Below are 20715 nucleotides of genomic sequence, written 5' to 3'. Positions count from 1 at the left end.
ACACTTACTATATTACAACTCTTCGGCACTACTATCCCTCAAGGCTTAGTAATATGTTAAACATGCATCATTCCTATACGGAAGAGAAAATCTTTATACTTCATGGCATTCAATTTTGATTACCTTAGTATAGCCATGGATAGACTATTGTCCATGTATAAGCCGTTGCATAAGTATTGAATTCATCGAGTTAACAATTTTTATACAATTTATACTTATATGACTAAGATGAATATAAAAACTAATTAAAATAGGGATGTTAAGCCTACTATAAGCTCTTTACATTTTGTATAAAGCATAAACAAAATAAAAAATATAAATATATACAAATACTATATCGAATACCCTTCGTATAGATTTGTTTGTGATAAGAAAGGAATAACTAGTATGACAGAGAGAGGTGATTGATGGGGTGAAGACACGAGGGCAATAGCCAAAAGGGGTAGAATGAGTATTTTGAAAAAAAAAAAAATCTCTACTTGAATTTCTCAAAGTTAGGAGTTTGAATTCGTCCTTTATTTTTTATATCAATTTTTTTTTCATGTCATTACACTCATTACAGTTATACATATTTATCTAAATTTAAAAATAAATTTATAAATTTTGTTTCATACTTAAAATTATTTTTAATTAAAAATAATAAAAATCGATGATTCAAATAATAAAATAATAATTAAAAAAAATTTAATTTTAATTTAAAAAAATCACTCTGATTCTTGTTTTTGAGAAAAAAAAATAAAAAAACGATTGATCCGGAATCAAAATCAAACAACGGTGAGGACTGGCTATTTACAGGCAAACGATGAATCAGATCAGATCCATCTAGTGAGAATTTGGGCCTAGAATTTTGGGCCGGCCTTCGATTCCAGGATCTGCGGTTAATCGGCACACGATGGTCTCGGGTCAGATCCATCAAGTGAGACCTTGCTCCCCAACTTTTAGAATTTTGGGCCGGTGAAGTCAGTGGGCTATGAGGAACCTGCCACTGAGAAATCTATTAAGCTCTCTCTCTCTCCCTCTCTCTCTCTTCCCATTCTCCCTTCCCCTAACCCTAGCCATGGCGATCCGTAAGCTCCTCACCCTCTCTCGCCGCCCCCTCCTCCTCTCCAGCCGATCCGCCTCCACCGCCGCTGCCCTAGCCTTCCCAGACCTGGCCGCCCCAGCCCCGGCCAGGCCCCCCGTCATGCATTACGACCGCCTCGCCGAGGCCGTCCGGTCCAAGATCAAGCGCCTCGACGACCCCGACCCCCGCTTCCTTCGCTACGCCTCCCCCCACCCCGCCCTCGCCGACCACACGTCCGTGCTCGCCGCGCCGCAGACCCGCGTCACCACCCTCCCTAACGGTCTCCGCATCGCCACCGAGTCCACCCTTTCCTCCCGCACCGCCACCGTCGGCGTGTGGATCGACGCCGGCAGCCGATTCGAGACCGACGAGACCAACGGGACCGCGCACTTCTTGGAGCACATGATCTTCAAGGGCACGCAGTCACGGACGGTGCGGCAGCTGGAGGAGGAGATCGAGAACATGGGGGGGCATCTGAATGCTTACACCTCGAGGGAGCAGACCACCTACTATGCCAAGGTGTTGGATAAGGATGTGCCCAAGGCGCTCGAGATCCTTGCGGACATACTTCAGAATTCATGCTTCGATGAGAAGCGCATTGAGAGGGAGCGGGATGTCATCCTCAGGGAGATGGAAGAGGTATAATTCAGAATTTAGTATCTTGTACCTCCTCGGTTGTAAAAGACCAACTTTTTCTAAAATATCCACTTCAAAGTCGATGAACATTGTTAATTACACTTTTTTCCTCGAACAAAGTTCACAGTTACTCTTTTAATCCAACTATGATTGCTTCTTGTTTATAGTTTGATTGTATATCAGCCAGTTACTAATTTGTATCAGAGATCTTATGGCTTAAAGAAAAAACAAAAGTAGGTAGGTCAAGAGACTGAATTGATGAGTTATACTAACCTTGAAATTGATGACATCAGTTCTGGCAGTCTCTTATTATACTTTCTGCTTTCATTGCGTTGTTATTTTATATTAATTTTTTAGACATTTGATCTATATTTTATATATTCGCTGATCCATTAGTTGTTAGCAAACAGATTTGGATACTGTAGGCAATAACTTGAGGGTGAAGATAATTAGTTTACATGAGTAATTGGCTAAGATAAAACACTTTGAATATGTTGCTGCATCAAGATGCTAGGTACTTATAAGCAGTGTGTGTTAGAGGTTTTACATGCATCATCATACAACTGAGGAAATATAAGTGAAAGTCCATCGATAGTATGTTGTTGGTAATACACGATACAGTGGGTTCCTAAAAAGCCTCTGTTCTTGGTGATTTAGCATCTTCTTACGTTTCTGTCAGACATCTACTGTCTAGATACCACTTAGCTTTCTGGTGAAAATAATTTAGTAGGTTATGACAGGAAGCTAACAAGAAAATCACACTGGATATATATTTTTTTCAACCCAAGGAGATGAAAGAGTTGCATGTTCATCATGTTTGGCATTTACGATAACGTTATTAATGAAAACATGAATAATATGTTGCAAGGGGTTTATGGTTATATTAATTTTTGTAAAAACAATAAACTGTGGCTGTGAAGGTTGCATATTCTGGTAGCTGTTTCTTTATAAATGAATTTTTCATGTTTATGTTACAAGATTAATGGATGAGAAGCATTATAGTGTCAAACTTTGTGTCCATTCTGGTACTGTATTAGATGACTGATGTTAAAGAAGTGTTCCCTCTTCAAAAACTCTTTTATTCATGATGAGAATGTGGGTTCAAAAATTATCCAGTAGGTTACGCAATTAATGTGGAAGATTAAGAAATGTTTACACTTAGTCAACAGATGCATAAGAAGCAACAATGTTGTCAGTTATATGCTATTTGTTGTTTGTGCTTATTTGGGCTACATAGGAGGAATGACCTTTTTTATTTTCAGTAGATAACATGTCATGAAGTAATACTGACAATTAAAAATATATTGGAGAACTGCTGCCAATAGTAGAAGTTGGTTTGAGCATGGTCTTTGAAATTGAGTGGAGTGAATAGTGTAATTTAATTGATATCTTACAATTTTCAGTTAAAAAACCAGACTCTGTTGCTACTGTGTTTGTATGGTCAGAGCCTTTTACTCGATCTTAAGTTTTGTCTTACATGACCTATCAATTAGTGCATCAAAATAAATTATGAGTTTTAATGTACACTACAATGTAGACATGGGAGGTGCTGGGAAAAGATTCTGTTGATTCAGTATCTTTTTTTTCTGGCGTACATATATCTGTTTGTTTGTATCTATATCAGCAAATGGATATATAATAGTGAAGAGGGGTCTGATGGCTATTATTGACATGGATATTAATGACAAAGTAGTTTATGGATAAGCAATTGGAGAAGTGCCTATTGTTCTTTATTAATCTTCATATCATCTATTGTAATGGTTCACTCAAACATTTGCTTGTTGATGTTTCTTATTTCATTAATTTATTGGTGTTGTTATAACATAAATCTGTTAGTAGTCAAATGTGTCTTCTGTTTTTAAAGTCAATGTTGAAGGATGTTGATTCTATCGGCTTATATTTTTTTATAATGGGTAACATGGTGTACAAAATATACAATTATATTGATGTTATAATTCTGCCTATTTATGCCTATTATTTGATCATTTTAACTGTCTGTCCAATCCCAAGAAAAAGGAAGTCTGTTCAAAAGCGAACAAGTGAAATGTTCTTGCTTTAAATTTGAGATTTGGTCCCTGTAATCGTGGATACTGTCTGTAGATTTTGAACTGAATATGAGTTGAGTATGATGATTTATAGTCCTGGAATTTCTTTTACTACTTGTTTCTGTCTGTTTCAATTTCTGTTTTGAATCCTGTTGGTTGGTTTAGCTGAGGAATATTTGATTGAGTTCATCTTCATGTGTTCTTTGTGATAAATTATTTGCATATAACTTTGATGCAACTTATGTAATTTATATTGCTTGTAACCCAAATGTGTCCTGCCCACAATTTTTAGCAGTATAATATTTTCTTACTCTATGCATAAACTTTGGTTTGCTTGTGTTATGGCAGCAAAAGATTTACGTAGTTGATCCCAAGTAGTTGGGTGTTATGACTTTGTTGTTGCTGCTGCTTCTTGTGTTATGTTACTGTAGCTGGTTTAATATTAGCAGTTTGAAAAATGATCCGGAAGCTGTGTTCCTGTTTTTTTTTTTCTTCCCTTTTGTCAGGTAAACATGCTATCCAGGATAACCTAAGGTTATTTTATCTTAACATGTCATCACTTGCATACCATTTTCCTTATATAAACTTTTAAAGTGAAACACATTTTAATTTTATGGAGTTCATTGGATATACTGATCTCCCAGATTTGTGTTTTTGACATCACATTAAACATTTGTTTTAGGAAAACCTCAGTAAACTTGTTGATGATTACTTTTATATGAACTGTTAGTTGGTACTGTATGTTAATATCATCTTTCTCTGTCATGTAGGTTGAGGGACAAACTGAAGAAGTTATTTTTGATCATTTGCATGCAACTGCATTCCAGTATACGCCACTTGGCAGAACCATTCTAGGACCTGCTCAGAACATCAAGACTATTACTAAAGAGCACCTTAAGAACTACATTTCCACTCATTACACAGCCCCTAGAATGGTGTGTTTTTATTCGGATTACCATTCTTGATTTTCTGTGTGATCATTGTATTAGACTGACCCAGCCACCTGCTTTTTTTTTTTTTTTTACAAATTTCCCTAGTTTTAGCTGGTGTAACTTTTAGTTTTTGTTTATGATGGTTTAGGTCATCTCAGCTGCTGGTGCTGTTAAACATGAGGACATAGTTGAGCACGTTAAAAAGGTGTTCACAAAGCTTTCAAATGATCCTACTACAGCATCCGAATTGGTCGCGAAGGAACCAGCTATTTTCACGGGTTCTGAGGTGGGAACCCAATTTTAAATGTTTGGCCATTATTCTCTCTTAGATATGTTGTTTTTTTTATTACAATATTCTTTCTTGCCTCTAAAGTTTGCCATGTCCAGGTTAGGATAATAGATGATGATATTCCACTTGCGCAATTTGCGGTTGCATTTAGTGGAGCATCTTGGACAGACCCAGATTCTATCGCATTAATGGTCATGCAGTCTATGCTAGGTTCTTGGAACAAGAACGCTGGTGGTGGAAAGCACATGGGGTGGGTTGTTATAGTCTTCTTCATAGGCTCAGATGATATTAATATTTAAATCCAAGTTTTGACCTGTATTGATCGCATGCCCGATTTTAAGCAGTTCAGAGCTGTCCCAAAGAATAGCCATTAATGAGATTGCTGAAAGCATGATGGCTTTCAATACAAACTATAAAGACACTGGTCTGTTTGGTGTTTATGCAGTTGCCAAGGTTAGTGATCTTTTTATGTTTTTATCCAGATAGGAAATGCTGAAGTTGATAGTGGATATTGATAAATGGTGATTGGTTCATTAAAAGCGATATTTCTAGCATATTTTCATTTTCAAAGATGTATACAGCCTGATGTCTAAAAGTTTCGCCTCAGGTTTCATTGCTTTTGGTGATTTGTGAATTGTGAAAATTAAGCACAGGATTATGTCCAGAAACTTGCAATTTCAGTAGAGTTGCTTTCAATTTGTTGATTTTTACTGTTATCTAATTGGAGCAGTTAGAGGCAGTTTATGGTCTAATTTTGAGTTCTTTTTATTTGAATAAGCTTATAAATACTTTGACCATTTATAATTCAAACGATGATTAAGATTCTAGCTTATCATTTAAGTTTGAAGATATTTACTCCAAGGATTTAAATTTTGAAGCAGTATCAGTCTGGGTAACTGGTTGGACTAGTATATTGAGCAATATATACACCTGTGCTGTCTAGTATTACTGAGAACAAGTAATAGTTTTACGAATTTCTGTTGGGAGAACAAATTGTAAGATAACAAGTTTCTGAAGTGGTCTACATAATTCGATCTTGATCCTAATTTGTCAAATCTTAAAACCACAATATGTTGAATAAGCTCTTAGCAAAGTGAATCTGTGAATTAAAGAACGAACAGTATCCTAACACCTTATCATATCTCTGGAAAAAAATGAGTCTGTATCTATTCTGTAGTTTTATTTGCCTTAATCATCAAAAGATACTGGCAACAATATTAAAGTCCTGTACATTTTGACTTGCAATTGTTTAGTTCTGATATAGAGGGCAACTACAAGGTTGCTTCTTCACCACGTAGGATGGCCATGATTTATTTTTGGTTGGAAGAGTAATTGAAACTTGAGGTGTCCTTGTGAGGAATGAAATCGGGTAAGACTTGACACAATCAATTACACAATGTACATGTTTGCTCTTGGATGACACCTGCTCCACTGTCAGCGCTAAATTGCATGTAAGGATGGATCCTTGTAGCTGGCAAGTTTTTGTTCAAAAAAATTGTTGTTATTTATAGTAATCTTACCAGAGCCTCCTGTTAAACCTGCTTCTTAGTTCTTGCCGAACTTTGAGGTGTACTTAATCTTTTTTTCACTATAAGATGGTATATGATATGCACTGATGAAATATGGCCGTACAATGGGAATTGTGATACTAAAGTAGTTTGTTTGCGGATGACAAAGGAATTGTTCTTTGTCTCTGAACAAGTTGACTTTGCAATGATGAGTCATTGAGAAGGTAGTTTTCACATTGCTTGTACGGAATCACTGCTATGAGGAAACTGTTTAAAGCATGTGTTGACATTATGTAGAAAATGAATCAATTTGGCTTTACCCATACTGAAATGTGTCATGCAAATTCTATTTGATAGCTTGATGCAAGTTTTACCTGAATTTCTAGTCTTAAACTTTGTGTCATCCTTAGTTGTGCAGCAGTCTTTCAGAATGAATTTCTTTTAAATGCATAGTATTTCATACTGTTCATCATATAGATACCACATGATATTTCAATAGCATGAATCTTACCTTTGCCTTATTTATGAGAATATGCTGTTTGTTAGTGGTATACATGGGCTCAGTTCTAATGGTATTAATGGCCAGATGGTGATTACATCAAAGCATTGGAATATGGATTCTGTTTTACAGTGGCTTTAAATATAGGAATCATGATTTTGTTTGTGCAAGTTAAAATTTGTTGGCTAAAATTTCTCCACCTTTCATGAGCAGCCGGATTGTTTGGATGATTTGGCTTATGCAATTATGTCTGAGATAAGCAAGCTGTCTTACAGAGTTTCGGAGGCTGATGTTACTCGTGCACGTAATCAGGTAATTAATTGACACATGTGCTTTATTTTCCATTATGGTGGTACTATGGAGACTCGGGAGTATAACCAGAGAATCTTATGTTAAAGAATATGTCCAAACTATGATGAATAAGCAAAAATTACATACTGGTAGAATGTTCTATTGAATTTCTTAGCTGGTCTATAAGTATAAGCCACAATCAATCGATGGTTATTTACAGCTCAAATCTTCTCTTCAACTTCACATCGATGGAACCAGCCCTGTTGCCGAGGATATTGGCCGTCAGGTAATGAGTTGTTTTATTTTGTTAACATGCTTTTTTCTGTTACTCTCTCATAAAAAAATGCTTACTTGGTCACAATAAGTCTTACATCATGTACCCTGCTCTCTTTCATATCTTTATTAATACTTTTTTATGCTTGCAGATGCTTACATATAGACGAAGAGTCCCAGTTGCTGAACTCTTTGCAAGGATAGATGCAGTCGATGCTAGCACTGTTAAGCGTGTTGCCAATCGTTTTATATTTGATCAGGTATAGCTTACTTTTCTTATTTACAAAGCGATGCTTTATGATTGATAAAAAAAAAGTCAGTGATACCGAGATAGATGTAGGGGACTTGAGTGGTATCATAAATGATGCTAGAATCAAGCCTGCATTTCAGTGTTAGGTAACATCTGTGATTGGAGTTTTGTCTGCAAGTTTTGTGTTAGAATCATGTCCAATTTTTAAGATTTGTGTTACTAGTTGGTGAGCCTTGAAGTTTTTCTTGAAAAAGTCTCCCTTGTATATTTCACTAATCTGATATAGTGAGAATGTGTAACACCACAGGTCTATATTCTTTTCCAGTCTGTGGTACCCTTTGTATTATCATCATGTAACTCTGGTGCGACTTTGGCCTTGCAGGATGTTGCAATTGCAGCCATGGGACCAATCCAGAGCCTTCCAGATTACAACTGGTTCAGGCGCCACACATATTTGCTCCGCTATTGATGGTGGGCACTAGTTCTTAATTATTCTTTAGATCTTCAGAATGGGATCTTCACTGGCCCTTCCTGTTTTGCTGTTTATCATAATCACCATGAAAGTTTCAGATGTCTGGAAGGATTTTGCTTTCCGTTCACAGTACTTGTGATGTAACATTCCAAGATCAAGTGAAATAATGAATGCCAGATACATGAATTCGTTTTCTTTTTGCCTGTAAAACCTGTTCCAAGTTTGGATCATGTTTCGTGTTACTACTATCTTATTGGAGAATGGATTCCTTGATCCTCCTGCAGTCTTTGGTAAATAAACCTGTTTGTCATTATAATTCACCGGTCTTATTTATCAGGCCTCTGACACGCGACAGGATCACGCGTGGATCATTGCCGTTGCTGCCTTGAGGATGAGATCAAGCAAAAAAAATCTGCTGATTAAATGGTGAGCTAATTATACTCCCCTGATAAATAGTTGTTCTCTATGCGGAAGAGTAAATACTACATCTTAACATCTCGTAATAAACTTGAGCTGTTTTCGAGATCACACTATTATATATATATATATATATATATATATCGTGATGTAGTATTTAAATTGCTACTAACATGACTCTTTACAGCCTATTGGATGGTGTGCGTCACGTGAAACAGGGGCAAGGATAAATAGAGGGGTCCATGACGTTAGTATGCTGTGATTGGTGGTCTGGTTCCGTTCCCTGTCTCCGCCGATACAGGCGAGCCGCAGCCCCGGAGCATTTCTCCGCCTCTTTTATCGCGTCGCCCGCTCGACCCGCACCTATAAATACCCGCCTCTCCTCCCTCTCCCTCTTCCCTCTTCCCTCTTCCCTCCTCCCTCCTCGGATCCTTTGGTTCTCCTTCTCTGGTTCGAAGTTTCCCGTTCTCTTCTTTTCCTCTTCCACCCTAGAAAATCCATGTCGACGGAGAAGGTGAGGGAGAGCCATGTCTATATGGCCAAGCTCGCCGAGCAAGCCGAGCGCTACGAAGGTGAGAGACCTTTCTTTCTCCCCCCCCTCCCCTTCATTTATTTTTCTTACCTCGATTTTACCTGTAAAGCTTGTTCTTTTCGATCCCAAAGATGAGAGCTTGACAAGTGTGTTTTCCGATGATAAAGACGATCGTTTCTCCACAGACTTTGAGGGTTTCAGTTAGATTTCGTCCCTTGGGATTATTCTAATCTTCATCTTCCGTCTTTAATTTTGTTCTTTGAAATCTAGTAAGTCGTTGATGGATTATAATAATACGTTATTATTATTATTATTTGGATCATCGAGCCCTCATTTGCCTTTTAATTTTTTGGTTGTTGCATGCAAGACTCATGCGGTTTGCGATTCTTCTGGCGATCATACCTAACCAGGTGGATCGATTGCTTTAGGTCCACGTCCCTATATCCATTTTAGGCAATTCATTTTGGATTTATTTCTGGGAAAACGATTTCTTTGGTTTTCTTTGATGCCCGAAGCATTAAAAAATGATGGTGATGAGAATTGTAACAATAATGATCCGGTGCTTGTCACGATCTCCACCCAGAAATGGCTGAAAGCATGAAGAAAGTTGCGAAGCTTGATGTGGAGCTGACAGCCGAAGAAAGAAACCTCCTCTCGGTGGGCTACAAAAATGTGATCGGGGCTCGCCGGGCGTCCTGGCGCATCATGTCGTCCATCGAGCAGAAGGAAGAGTCAAAGGGAAACGAGCAGAATGTTAAGCTGATCAAGGACTATCGGCAGAAGATAGAGGAAGAACTCACCCAGATGTGTGATGACATCTTGGCCATCATCGATCAGCATCTCATCCCGTTCTCCAGCAGCGTCGAATCTAAAGTATTTTATGCCAAAATGTAAGAGATTTTTCTGCTCGCTTACGTTTCTTCTATTTTATGCTGTTTATTACATCCGTCTCGTATCTTTTTGAACTTTTGTGTTGATTGCTCACTCGTTCATCTTTATCGTTAAGCCAATGGTATCAATATGTTACAAACATAAATATTTTCCTTGTGCTAGATCAAAACTAAACATAATCTCTAGCTTTCTGGTTATGCGTCTGGTATATCTATCATTCACTTTCTCTGGTTTTCCTAGTGGTATTTATGTATTATTGGTTCTTGGACCGAGTCGTAGCCTATTCGAATCTTGTCTCGGTTTCATCACGATATGGAATAGCTGATTTGGTGGTGATCGTCTCCGGAGTCCTCTTTCCTGTTATTTAACATGCACAACAACTCTGTTTACAGGAAGGGTGATTATTACCGCTACATTGCAGAGTTCAAGACCGAAGAAGAAAGGAAAGAAGCAGCCGATCAGTCTTTGAAGGGCTATCAGGCACGTCCAGTGTTTGTTTGTTCTCTTGGTTCTGATCGTGTTGTTCTTTATTATTATTATTATCTTCTTTTATTATTTTTGTAGGATGCCTCTGAAAAAGCCAACACTGAGCTGCCCCCAACCCATCCAATTCGACTCGGTCTTGCTCTCAACTTTTCAGTTTTCTACTACGAAATCCTGAATTCTCCTGAGAGGTACAGTCGTTCCTTCCGATTTCTCTGTTTTGTTTGATGTGCGAAAAAATTAAAGCGCTCGGAACCTTTTTCTTTTTGTGTGTGTGGGTGTGTGTGTGTGTGTGGGATCTCATCTCAGGGCATGTCAATTGGCAAAACAAGCTTTCGATGAAGCGATTGCAGAATTAGACACCCTTAGCGAGGAGTCATACAAGGATAGCACCTTGATCATGCAATTGCTGAGGGACAACCTTACTCTTTGGACTTCTGAGTTACCTGAGGACGGAGGTGATGGTGCAGTCAAGAATGAAGCGGGCGTAGCAGCTGCTGCTAAGCCTGAGGTACAAGATGCTCGATCCTAATGTTTTGTGGCTATCCATTTCCATGGCATTATCTATCCATTTAGAGACACAGAAGAATCCAATTATTGTTAACCTACCATCCATCCATCCATCCATCCATCCTCTTCTCAGCACTGACGGTGATTTATTTCTTTGATGCTACATTTATTTATATGCATGAACGGAGGCATAAAGTTTGATGTAATAATCGAGCCTCTGTTTGTTTGGCTATCTTCTTCCCTTTTTGTCTTTTGCTGCATCATCCATCACTTCCCTTTCATCAGTTCAGCTGCAAAACCATTGGCAGCGATCCGTACGTACGTAATCTCCAAAAGAGGTTGTGCTGCTGCTGCTGCTCTCGCTTTGTTCTGCCGAGGTTCTTTTTTTTTGTTGAAGTATTATTCATGAATCACCAAAACTCTGCAGTGGATCATTCGTATTCTCGTTACGAATCTTATCACGTCCTGTTGTGGAGATTCGTAAACATGACAACACCCGGTCGGTGATGTTATGTATGGGATGTCATCACTTGGGGTTAACTCGATCATGGGACATCCTACACATCCCTAAAAACAATTTTTATCTTTGACGAGGCCATAGAATTTTTATATCTGGTTTACCTCCTCCTCCTCCCTGCAACAGAACATCTTACGAATGGGAACCTACTGGATTGAGCAACTTCTAAGATCATTTAAGGAAAGGGAGGATGAGCCCACACCCATTTTCCAATCGATCCTTACAATTCTGAATGCATTGATTGATGGTGACAAATGAATTTTTTTTATTATAAAAAAAGGAAAAAAAGGAAAGGAAAAAAAATTGCTCCTCCCTGTGCTGGCAAATAAATCCACTGTTAATTATACACTCAGATATTTTTTTAGTATTTCAGTTTTTAAATTTTTTTAAAAAATCATATTAATATTTCTATAATTATGAAAGTAAAAAAAATCTAATTTTATTTATTCATCGATTTTACTGATAAAAATATAAAAATAATAAATAAAAATATAATTTCAATATTCTAATTAGTGGTGATGATCGATGATACTGTTGGGGGTGTGGGTGACTATTGTGGATGAGAAGTGAGAGCGATAAGGAGATGTGAGGATTGCTTTGTATCTGCATTGATGCCGACACAATTGTTAAGCGATATATCAATGTAGTTATGATGCAATGTAGAGCGATCCTTTCATCGCCGACATAGATACAAAGCATCTTTGCACTTGCATCGACACCAATATAGTTGCAAAGCGACGAAAGGGTTTCTTGATAACTGTGTTAGCGCCAATACAAAGTGACCATCACCTCTCGTCGTTACTCTTTCTCTTCATCCACAACAGTCACATGCGGGCCTTGACGATGTTTGTCGTCCCGACATCGTTCATCGTTACTAATTAAAAAAAGGTATTCTTTGTTTAAAGTCTCTGCCTACTAATCAATCAAAAGTTAAAATCAACCTGTTAGCAGATTCATTCCAGTAATCCACATGCAAACGAAGAGGTCGAATTATGGAACGCCGGTCAGGCACACAAATAGATCTAATTCGGATATACGAGAAATTTTTCTATGCCGTTTGATGTTTTATTTTATTTTATTTTGAGTCGTCTCCGATCCGTCATATATATGTATATATCTTTCGAACTGTATGCCACCTCCCAAATGTCAATGTCATGACCGGAAAATAGAGCGATAGCTGGCGAAGGAAATGCTACAACCTCGTCAAGCACATTTGTTGGAACGACACGTGAACAACGATGAGATACCTCTTGTATGTGATGACAATGGAAAAAGAAATGTGAGCCATTAAGCTTCAACCATCTCCGTTTGTTATTATCATTTCATATTTCGTACGAGTTTGAGATTTGCATGTAAATATAAAAACTGTAATATCAAAAGCTGAAATCAAATAACGAATTAAATATACAAAACGTAGCTTTCGATATCATTTAGAACGCTTTTATCCGATCTGCAGATATATCGTTGTTAGATGCAAAGACTTCAACGATGCCGATCTATAATAAGAACTAGATTTGTCTTATTTTTCTCCTTCACAAAATCGTTTTGATCATGGATTATGGACAAAGAAAAGATTAAAAAAGATTTATAATATTTTATTATTTTATCTCTAAAAGATCTTATTCTTTTATTGATGAGAACATAGAGGTAATTAGAAAAGTCCTTCGTATAAAGATGAATTCTATCATAATTGATCGATCGATAATCATAATTAAAATTTAATTAGATATGATCTTATAATCTAACATCCCAACACTTATAAATTATAAAAATGGCAATCGAGTAAGCAACGAACACTCATCGTAGTGTAAGAACTTGGACTTGGAGATCAGGTATTACAAGAGATGGCAATGTTAGGCTCATGATGAATTAGAGTGATAACTAACTTCGCAGGCAGATATCCCGACTTGTTGTAAGTAAGCATTATTGTTAGGCTCATGATGAGAAATCTAGTATTATCTATGAAAATAATTTCAAGTTTTGTAATAACCATAAGGGTTGATAGGATTTTTACTTGTGATTCGTCTTAGTTTTCTGAATAAATGCTAATAAGAGAGAGGAGCAGTTCATATTGGAAGATCATAATACACTGCATCAGGTTTTTTTATGGGCAGGAAATTTCTCGAGTTATTGGGTCAGCAGAACACTGGTCTATGCATGTGGAGCTGGGGCTGATTGCACCCCCATTCTCCAGAACGGAGGAGCTTGTTACAATCCCAACACTGTGAGAGCCCACTGCTCTTATGCTGCTAACAGCTACTACCAGAGGAAGGGGCAGGCACAGGGGGGCTTGTGATTTCTCAGGCACCGCCACCCTTACCACTACGGATCCAAGTAAGTCACCAGCATCTTCTTGATTCCCTAACGAGTGCAGCAATAATCTTCATCTGTTTGACCGCAGGTAGCAGTGGCTGCGCTTACCCTGCATCTTCCAGGTTCATCTCTGACCATTTTCTTTGCTGTGGAACGTAATCCAGCATCTCTTTTACGATGTCTTCTTCTCTCTGCTCGCTCTTCTTCCTCCAGTGCTTCTGGCACAAGTTCGACACCGGCAACAAGCACCCCACCCACCACCTTCACTCCGACCAATGGGGTACTGGGAGGATTGGGGCCGTCCGGTAGCTTGACCAGTGACGTTAACCACGGTGGTTTCCTCCTCAGGCCGGGGATAGGTTGGCTCCTCCTCTCTCTCATTTGCTCGGGAATTGGCTTCGACGCTACAGATGTGATTCTGCTGATGTTGATGCAGAAGCATATCTTCTCGTAAGAGGTTAGTGTGCTTGGGGGAACCCTGGAATGGTTTGTCTCTCCTTCTTCTTCTTCTTCTTCTTCTTCTTCTTCTTCTTCTATTCCGGGCCACATGGGTTCTCTTCTCTGTTGTCACTGATGAGCTGTTCTTACTGTCAAATCGACCAACCCTGTTTTATTCTTCATTTCGATCGTGTCATGCATCCCTATAAAATTCCTTCTGGAATGTTCTAAAGATAGATACAGCTAAATAAACATCAACAGCAAATGGAGAGCAGCTTCTTCGAAACATCCAAGTATGATGTACATGAAAAAGTACCAAGAGAAGAAGCATGTTGGTGGTGCCTAGTTTCACCACTCAGCATGCCTACATGCAGATGACAAAGTTGGCAAATTTGATTTCATCATCTGATTAGAATCACTGTCGATCATAGTTTTTTTCTTCTTTCAATGACGATCGAAGAGAGCAATTAACTGGAACAACTTCACATGCAAGTTCTTGTTGGCATTACCTTGGTGTGGTGGGTGATGCATGCATGCTCTCTTCGCTTGGTGCTTGCTGTGTCACAAGCCAAGATAAAATGCACAAAGATGGATGGAACTGTTTGTCCGTCCATGCCTGCCGACAGATACAGATATACTCAAATTTGACTAAACTTAAGCTTCTCATTAGGATAAAGCAAATATACTTAATGGGGGGTGTTGAAATGTTAGTTAGCTCTATGATAGGAGCTAGAACTACAGTTGCTGTCCAGAAGCAGGAAAACATCGATACATTGTTGTTGAGGAAGCTACCATGAAATCTCTTCATGCGGTGGTCGCAAGGGGGCCATAAACCAAGAAAGGAGCGGAGCTGATGAATGGGTCATAGGCTGCCGATATAAAGTGATCAATATTATTGACTCGACTTGAACTTTCCTCACTAGGATCGGAGAGAAAGATACATGGGTATTGAAATTGTTCGGTACAAATTAACCTTAAAACAGAGCAAAGAGTCCGAAAATTTTGTCCATAATTATCATCAGTCTCTTCCACATGAATGATACCGTTGTCTCTACTACACGAAGAGCAATAAACATGGTAAAAACATGATGCACCTATTGATACCATTGTCTCTTCTACATGAATGATGCCAAATGCTGCTCAAGCAAAATAGAAATATTGTTGCATAACGAGTCTAGTCTATGTCAATCATCTGTAACTCGGCAACCGACCTATTTAGAAAGTGATTGCACTTGTCAAGTCACAAACCTTTCACCTCAAAGGTGAAGACAGTCTGGATAACCAGGAATCCTTAGGATATAAGGACAAATATTACTAGCATCAATATCGGGCATCCAACACCATAAGACACTTTGTCTACAACTACTTGGTCACATATCTCACACGCTGTACAGAAAACAAGTGGCAGAGACTTCAAGAATGTACCTATATCACCTTCGTTGGCTCTGCAATGACCTTGGGGACCCTGCAAAAAGATCCAGCAAGTATTCCTCCAATTCATCTGGGGAGTACTTGATGTACTTTTCTCGATGTCTCTCACCATCCAGATAGCCAGCATGCCTACTTTCAAAAATCCGATATGCTTGTATCAACTTGGTGGATACAGAGATCCTCAGATCATCCCGGAGTCCAGCATTCGGAACTGACCATGCTGTCTGTGCATTGTAAACCTCTTCGAATGCATGGTTGAAACCTCTGAATCTGTCCTTAAGGACTGTCGAGGAAGGATTTCTAGAACTTGTCCTGCGAATCCCCTCTTCCTTCAGGAACGAGAGGACAGAAGTCCATGAGGCCCTCTCATAGTCCCGTGCATGCTTTTGGAACATCACAATGTGCGCCCGAATCCATTCATCACCAAAGAAGTTTCTAAGGTCAGACTGTTTAACTTTGTCAACCATGTAACAGACATTGTTCATCATAAAAATGCTTTGCAGAGAGACATCACTGTATAGCTGGGACTTGTGAGCAAGGTTTGCTTCCAAAATTTTGGTCACTGACTTCAGATGCCAAACCAGTGGGGATTGATTCGAAGAAGTTTCTCTGTCACCATCTTCCATCACTGAAGATTGGTCTGTGCCCTGTTGGCCCTCAAGAACAGAACCAAGTGTCTCCGCATAAGCAGAAAGGGCTTTGATATAATTCATGACATACTTTGTAAGATGATGGACTCCGCCTCCAGGAAATGCAGTATATGATATGCTTGACTGAATATTATATTTGAACTCCTCTAGAGTCCCACTCACAGATTCTTTCAATCTCAGTAAAACTTCATGGCATTCAGTTAGTATGCCAGATCCATAGTCTTCCGGGAGGAAATGCTCCATGTCCACAAGAAGATCACTTAAAACCTCGTATGTATTGAGTGTCTGAAATAGCCTTTCTGGCTTTCGAGGTGCAAGGGCTATGGCCATAGCAATACTGAGAAGTTGAAGAATTGAACTATTTGAGATATCGACGAAACAAGGTTCTCTGATTGATCCTGGAAGTTCTCCAAAGACAAGATCACAAAGATGTCTTTCCCTAGCAAGACAGACCCGAACAAACACCTGCATTGCTTGCTTCCACTTCTCTATCGTGCGATGCAAGACATTCCACCCCATTTTGAGAACTTCTTCAATATTGAATCTATCGAATTGGAGAACCGACAGGCACTCCTCGACTGCATCTTTTCTGACTATTACATATGCCTGACAACACTCCTTCTCATAATTGCATAGACACATGAAATTGGCAATGGCTGTGATATCAGAAATTAAACCATGATTGATCAAATCAATGACAACATTCTCTGACTCTCTGGCGGTATCACTGTGAGACATGGCCTCAACTGATTCCTCATCAAAAGAACTGTTTGAGAAGTTGTCCATGCTGTCTTCTTCTGCAGAATGAAGAGACATGCTGTCAGGTTCCAAAGGTTTGCAGCATTGAGTGAGAAGTTGGACAAACTCATCCTCAAGTCTTTCCATGGCCATCTGAAGAGTGATTTCGGCAAAATTCAGGAGTTCATTATGTTTCTCATCTTCATTGCTCAAACATAGTAATCTTAAGACTCCACCAAGTTCCCAGACTTCATTCACATCCTTTAAGTACTCGGATACTTGTGGCAGAACTTGATCCTGTATCGGTAACGTATCAGAATCACGTAACAGAATCTTCTTCTCCAGTTCCTTCAGCTGCTCTTCAATGTCACCAGTTCCCACCTCTTCTGCAATTGTCAAGTCCGAGTATCGGATGCCAATATCAGCAATCATTTCTACCATTTCATCAGTAAGATTTTGAGTCTCTTTCTGCGCCACAACACATCTTCCTTCCACCTGAGCTGTTCCTACAGAGACCTGACCTTCCATAGAATGATGTTGCTATGATCCCACTACTTCACCACAGTAACATGAAAAGAGGATAACAGCAAAGTAAAACCCCTCTGAGATCCTTCTTCTATGTCATTTAGCACCTTAACGTGCTGTCATAATCAAAATCCTAAACTTTTTTCTGAGTCTTATCCTTTGTACCACTGATGCAAAATTGAGGCACTATTTGCACAGATCAACAAGAAATAATGACACAATGAAAAAGGAACCTTGAAGAAAATTTTCAAGAATTCATATTAGAGCATAACAAGAGAAATATTGATATTGTAGCAAGAGGACCTTGCGATTCTTTACCAGTTAAGCTGACTGACACCTTCATCGGATTGCACTTAAGATTAGATATCTTCAACCTCATATGAACTCACGAACAAATGAAAAGGGAGAAGAAATCTGACAGGACATAAGCAAATACAGCATCTAACCCTAACCGTAGCAGACCGTATGGAAATTGTAGCTAAGTGGTAACTGTAGCAACAACCGGAAGAGGGTTTCATGAGATTTTAAGCCAGAATAGATCGTAAACTCCCCATCTCCGTTCTTCTCTTTTAGGTTCGATCATTATGCGATCCTGTCACTTATAATCAGAAGCAAACAAGGAAGAAGACATGGAGTTGCGAAATTATCAACAGAAACAAAAAGTAGCAAACAAGAGACCGGAATCGAACAGATGATTTCCAACTCAAAAATCGAATCTTCTGTATTCTAGGGCAACGAAACCCTCCCTCCTCCTCCTAAAGCGAAGATCAACTCGGACAAGTAGCAACAGCAAGACTGGAAGTCAATCAAACAACGAGACGGGAAGATTATACTCTTCGTTCGAAAATCGTGATCAGATTAAAAGAAAAGGTGGAGCAAACAGCTATGGAACTAAAAATCCCTCCTTTTCACGAACCGAGAGAGAGTGATCAGATGAAAAAGACCCCCCCCACAAAAAAATTAGCTTTCTGTCGGAGGAATATGGCGGAGAACCTAGAGAGAACTTAGGAGGGATGAGGAAGGTGATACGAAGCTTCCCACTGCTCTAAAAGATGGCCTCTCTCCTCTCTTCTTGCCTTTCTCTTCCCTTCGCGTTAGATTCTGTGGCTCTCGCAATCACTATGACGACGGAGAGAAAAATAACAAACAAAAGAACAATATCGTAGTTTTGCCAACCAGTTCAATATCTACTCCAACTTTACCAATCCTTTTACTGGCTGGAACAGCGGGCCCTCCTTTTTCACAGAGCTTCATGTTCGTGGTAATAAGAATGTTTTAAGGATGGAAAGCATGAAGGATGGGGAAGAAGAGGACAAAGGATGAAACAGCAGGCTCCCATCACAGCCGTCGACGTGTTGGAGAAATCTAACCGTCCGATCGGGCAGCCGCGGAGCCTGACGCGGTTGGACCATGACGACCGGTTTGGTGGTGGCGAGTTGTCGCGACCACCGCGGGAGGGAACGTTGACTCGGCCAAATACTTTCGTCTCTCAAATAAGAGAATATTCTTGGCCTACCTGACTAAGTTACTCGCATGGCTACCTTCGTCGTTATTCGGGGTGCTGATGGGCCCAATGGCGGTATGGCCGCCCTGTGTCACCGGAACACCTCTCTCTCTCTCTCTGTCTGTGACAGGCAAATGTCCTTTTATCTTTCTATTTAGGGTTGACAATCTGAGATCAGGGATGATATATTGATGTTGATCCAATCCATCTCCAGTGTGTTCCAATTAGATCGAAGCAACTTCTTTGATCCGTCGTTATTTTTGTGCTTTAGATGAGACCACTCTGAAACTTTCCAAGATGCGCACAGCGCAGATGCATCCCCTATCACCTCAACCCAGCACTAATTTCCTCTACAAGAAGCTACTCTCTCTGTCTCTCTCTCTCTCTCTCCACCACAAATCTTCCATGACCTTCATTGGTCTGTCAGAAAGCTACTCTCTCTGTCTCTCTCTCTCTCTCTCTCTCTCTCTCTCTCTCTCTCTGCATGTATCTCGACTGGGGAAGAAGTAATATTCAAGCATGGAAAAAGATCTTACAAGATTGCTTTGAACGACTGACTTCCTCTCTTGGTTCTCACATGTTGCAGTAATACTGCAGTTGTTTTGACTTGTGTGTACGAGCATTATGCCACCCCCTTGAGCAAGTTAACAGTGTAAGGAACCATTGAAGATAAGGAACTCCTCCTGGTAAAAGGTTCTCTTCTAGCTCTACAACAACCCTTGTTTAATTAACTAGAATGACCAACCAAAAACAAGCTGTATCGAGGGGGCTCATGGACACCCAAAGCTTGTCCGGTTGAGAAGCATATTCCTCGATCTCTTTCTGCTTAAGAGGACATCTTCGATACTACTTAAAGAGGAGCACTCTTCCTCCCTACCTTGTCCTTGTGTCTCTACTCTTATATAATAACTCAAATGGATAACGAAGAGTAGTGTTATGGGGGTTGGCTGGGCATATATCATTTCACTGACAAACAATCGTGGGACACCTAAAGTGGGCAACATTCAAGGTTGATTTATGGGATTGACGTTGACCAGAGAAAGAGTTCCGGCAAGACTAACAACTAGATGACCGGTGCTGGTTTCCTGCTACATCTTGAACTTTCCACCTGTCCAAATACTCAGATGATAAGCTTCCCCTCTGCATCGTGGATGGTAGAACACTGTCTATTATTTGTTAACCTCATAAAATGTTTCAGCTACACTATGTGCTCGAGTAGTAGTAGCTCGATCATCATTCGTTGTCCAGCATGCTCAATTATGACATGGAAACATATTATGTCAAAATACCCCCTCCCCTCTTTTCATGTGAAAGATATATATAAAATATAGAAAGAAAAGAAAATATAAGATTTATTGCCTGGTTGATGAAATATATATATACAAGTATAAAAAAAAAAAAAAAACATGGGAGGAAAATTTTGTTCTGAGTTGTCTAAGGAATTATCAAATATTTTTTTTGATAACTCTGACGCTTTTTGGGCAAATTTAATATTTCTTCTCCATTTT

The 20715-nt window shown here is 39.3% G+C and overlaps 3 protein-coding genes across 8 annotated transcripts; 2 read left to right on the top strand and 1 right to left on the bottom strand.

Annotated features, from left to right (window-relative positions):
• Positions 1 to 1015: 1015 nt before the first annotated feature.
• LOC135678066 (probable mitochondrial-processing peptidase subunit beta, mitochondrial) lies at positions 1016 to 8531 on the top strand. 2 transcript variants are annotated; one of them, XM_065190398.1, is made up of 9 exons: positions 1017 to 1702; positions 4515 to 4679; positions 4825 to 4962; positions 5064 to 5215; positions 5310 to 5418; positions 7186 to 7284; positions 7484 to 7549; positions 7689 to 7796; positions 8169 to 8531. In XM_065190398.1, the coding sequence occupies exons 1-9, from the start codon at positions 1058 to 1060 to the stop codon at positions 8253 to 8255; spliced, it is 1569 nt and encodes a 522-aa protein (XP_065046470.1). In that variant the 5' UTR covers positions 1017 to 1057; the 3' UTR covers positions 8256 to 8531. The 2 variants fall into 2 exon arrangements, with proteins under 2 accessions (XP_065046471.1, XP_065046470.1); XM_065190399.1 differs by lacking the exon at positions 4515 to 4679 and having other exon boundaries at positions 1016 to 1702.
• A 52-nt stretch (positions 8532 to 8583) lies between these two features.
• Positions 8584 to 11323, top strand: LOC103991004 (14-3-3-like protein GF14 iota). The gene is made up of 6 exons (XM_009410343.3): positions 8584 to 8684; positions 8863 to 9247; positions 9791 to 10097; positions 10491 to 10578; positions 10663 to 10772; positions 10891 to 11323. The coding sequence occupies exons 2-6, from the start codon at positions 9175 to 9177 to the stop codon at positions 11111 to 11113; spliced, it is 801 nt and encodes a 266-aa protein (XP_009408618.2). The 5' UTR covers positions 8584 to 8684; positions 8863 to 9174; the 3' UTR covers positions 11114 to 11323.
• A 3284-nt stretch (positions 11324 to 14607) lies between these two features.
• On the bottom strand, positions 14608 to 18812 carry LOC103991005 (exocyst complex component EXO70E2). Of its 5 annotated transcripts, none has more exons than XM_009410346.3 (2): positions 15785 to 18812; positions 14608 to 14975 (listed from the first exon to the last, which is right to left on the bottom strand). In XM_009410346.3, the coding sequence occupies exon 1, from the start codon at positions 17704 to 17706 to the stop codon at positions 15790 to 15792; it is 1917 nt and encodes a 638-aa protein (XP_009408621.2). In that variant the 5' UTR covers positions 17707 to 18812; the 3' UTR covers positions 14608 to 14975; positions 15785 to 15789. The 5 variants fall into 5 exon arrangements, with proteins under 5 accessions (XP_009408621.2, XP_009408620.2, XP_009408623.2 ...); XM_009410345.3 differs by lacking the exon at positions 14608 to 14975 and adding an exon at positions 15003 to 15228; XM_009410348.3 differs by lacking the exon at positions 14608 to 14975 and having other exon boundaries at positions 15497 to 17889; positions 18007 to 18812.
• Positions 18813 to 20715: the final 1903 nt, after the last annotated feature.

Source organism: Musa acuminata, chromosome BXJ1-7 (assembly GCF_036884655.1).
Source record: "Musa acuminata AAA Group cultivar baxijiao chromosome BXJ1-7, Cavendish_Baxijiao_AAA, whole genome shotgun sequence".
In the NCBI taxonomy this organism is placed as follows: Eukaryota; Viridiplantae; Streptophyta; class Magnoliopsida; order Zingiberales; family Musaceae; genus Musa; species Musa acuminata.
The sequence above is the reverse complement of the archived record's forward strand: the minus strand, read 5'-3'. Positions and strand labels throughout refer to the sequence as shown.

Coding starts and splice junctions, on each gene's coding strand:
- LOC135678066 (XM_065190398.1), top strand. CDS start 1,058: ATGGCGATCCGTAAGCTCCTCACCCTCTCTCGCCGCCCCCTCCTCCTC. Junction 7,285..7,483: donor TTACTCGTGCACGTAATCAG/GTAATTAATTGA, acceptor GGTTATTTACAG/CTCAAATCTTCTCTTCAACT. Junction 7,797..8,168: donor ATCGTTTTATATTTGATCAG/GTATAGCTTACT, acceptor TTGGCCTTGCAG/GATGTTGCAATTGCAGCCAT.
- LOC103991004 (XM_009410343.3), top strand. CDS start 9,175: ATGTCGACGGAGAAGGTGAGGGAGAGCCATGTCTATATGGCCAAGCTC. Junction 9,248..9,790: donor GCAAGCCGAGCGCTACGAAG/GTGAGAGACCTT, acceptor ATCTCCACCCAG/AAATGGCTGAAAGCATGAAG. Junction 10,098..10,490: donor AAAGTATTTTATGCCAAAAT/GTAAGAGATTTT, acceptor CTCTGTTTACAG/GAAGGGTGATTATTACCGCT.
- LOC103991005 (XM_009410346.3), bottom strand. CDS start 17,706: ATGGAAGGTCAGGTCTCTGTAGGAACAGCTCAGGTGGAAGGAAGATGT.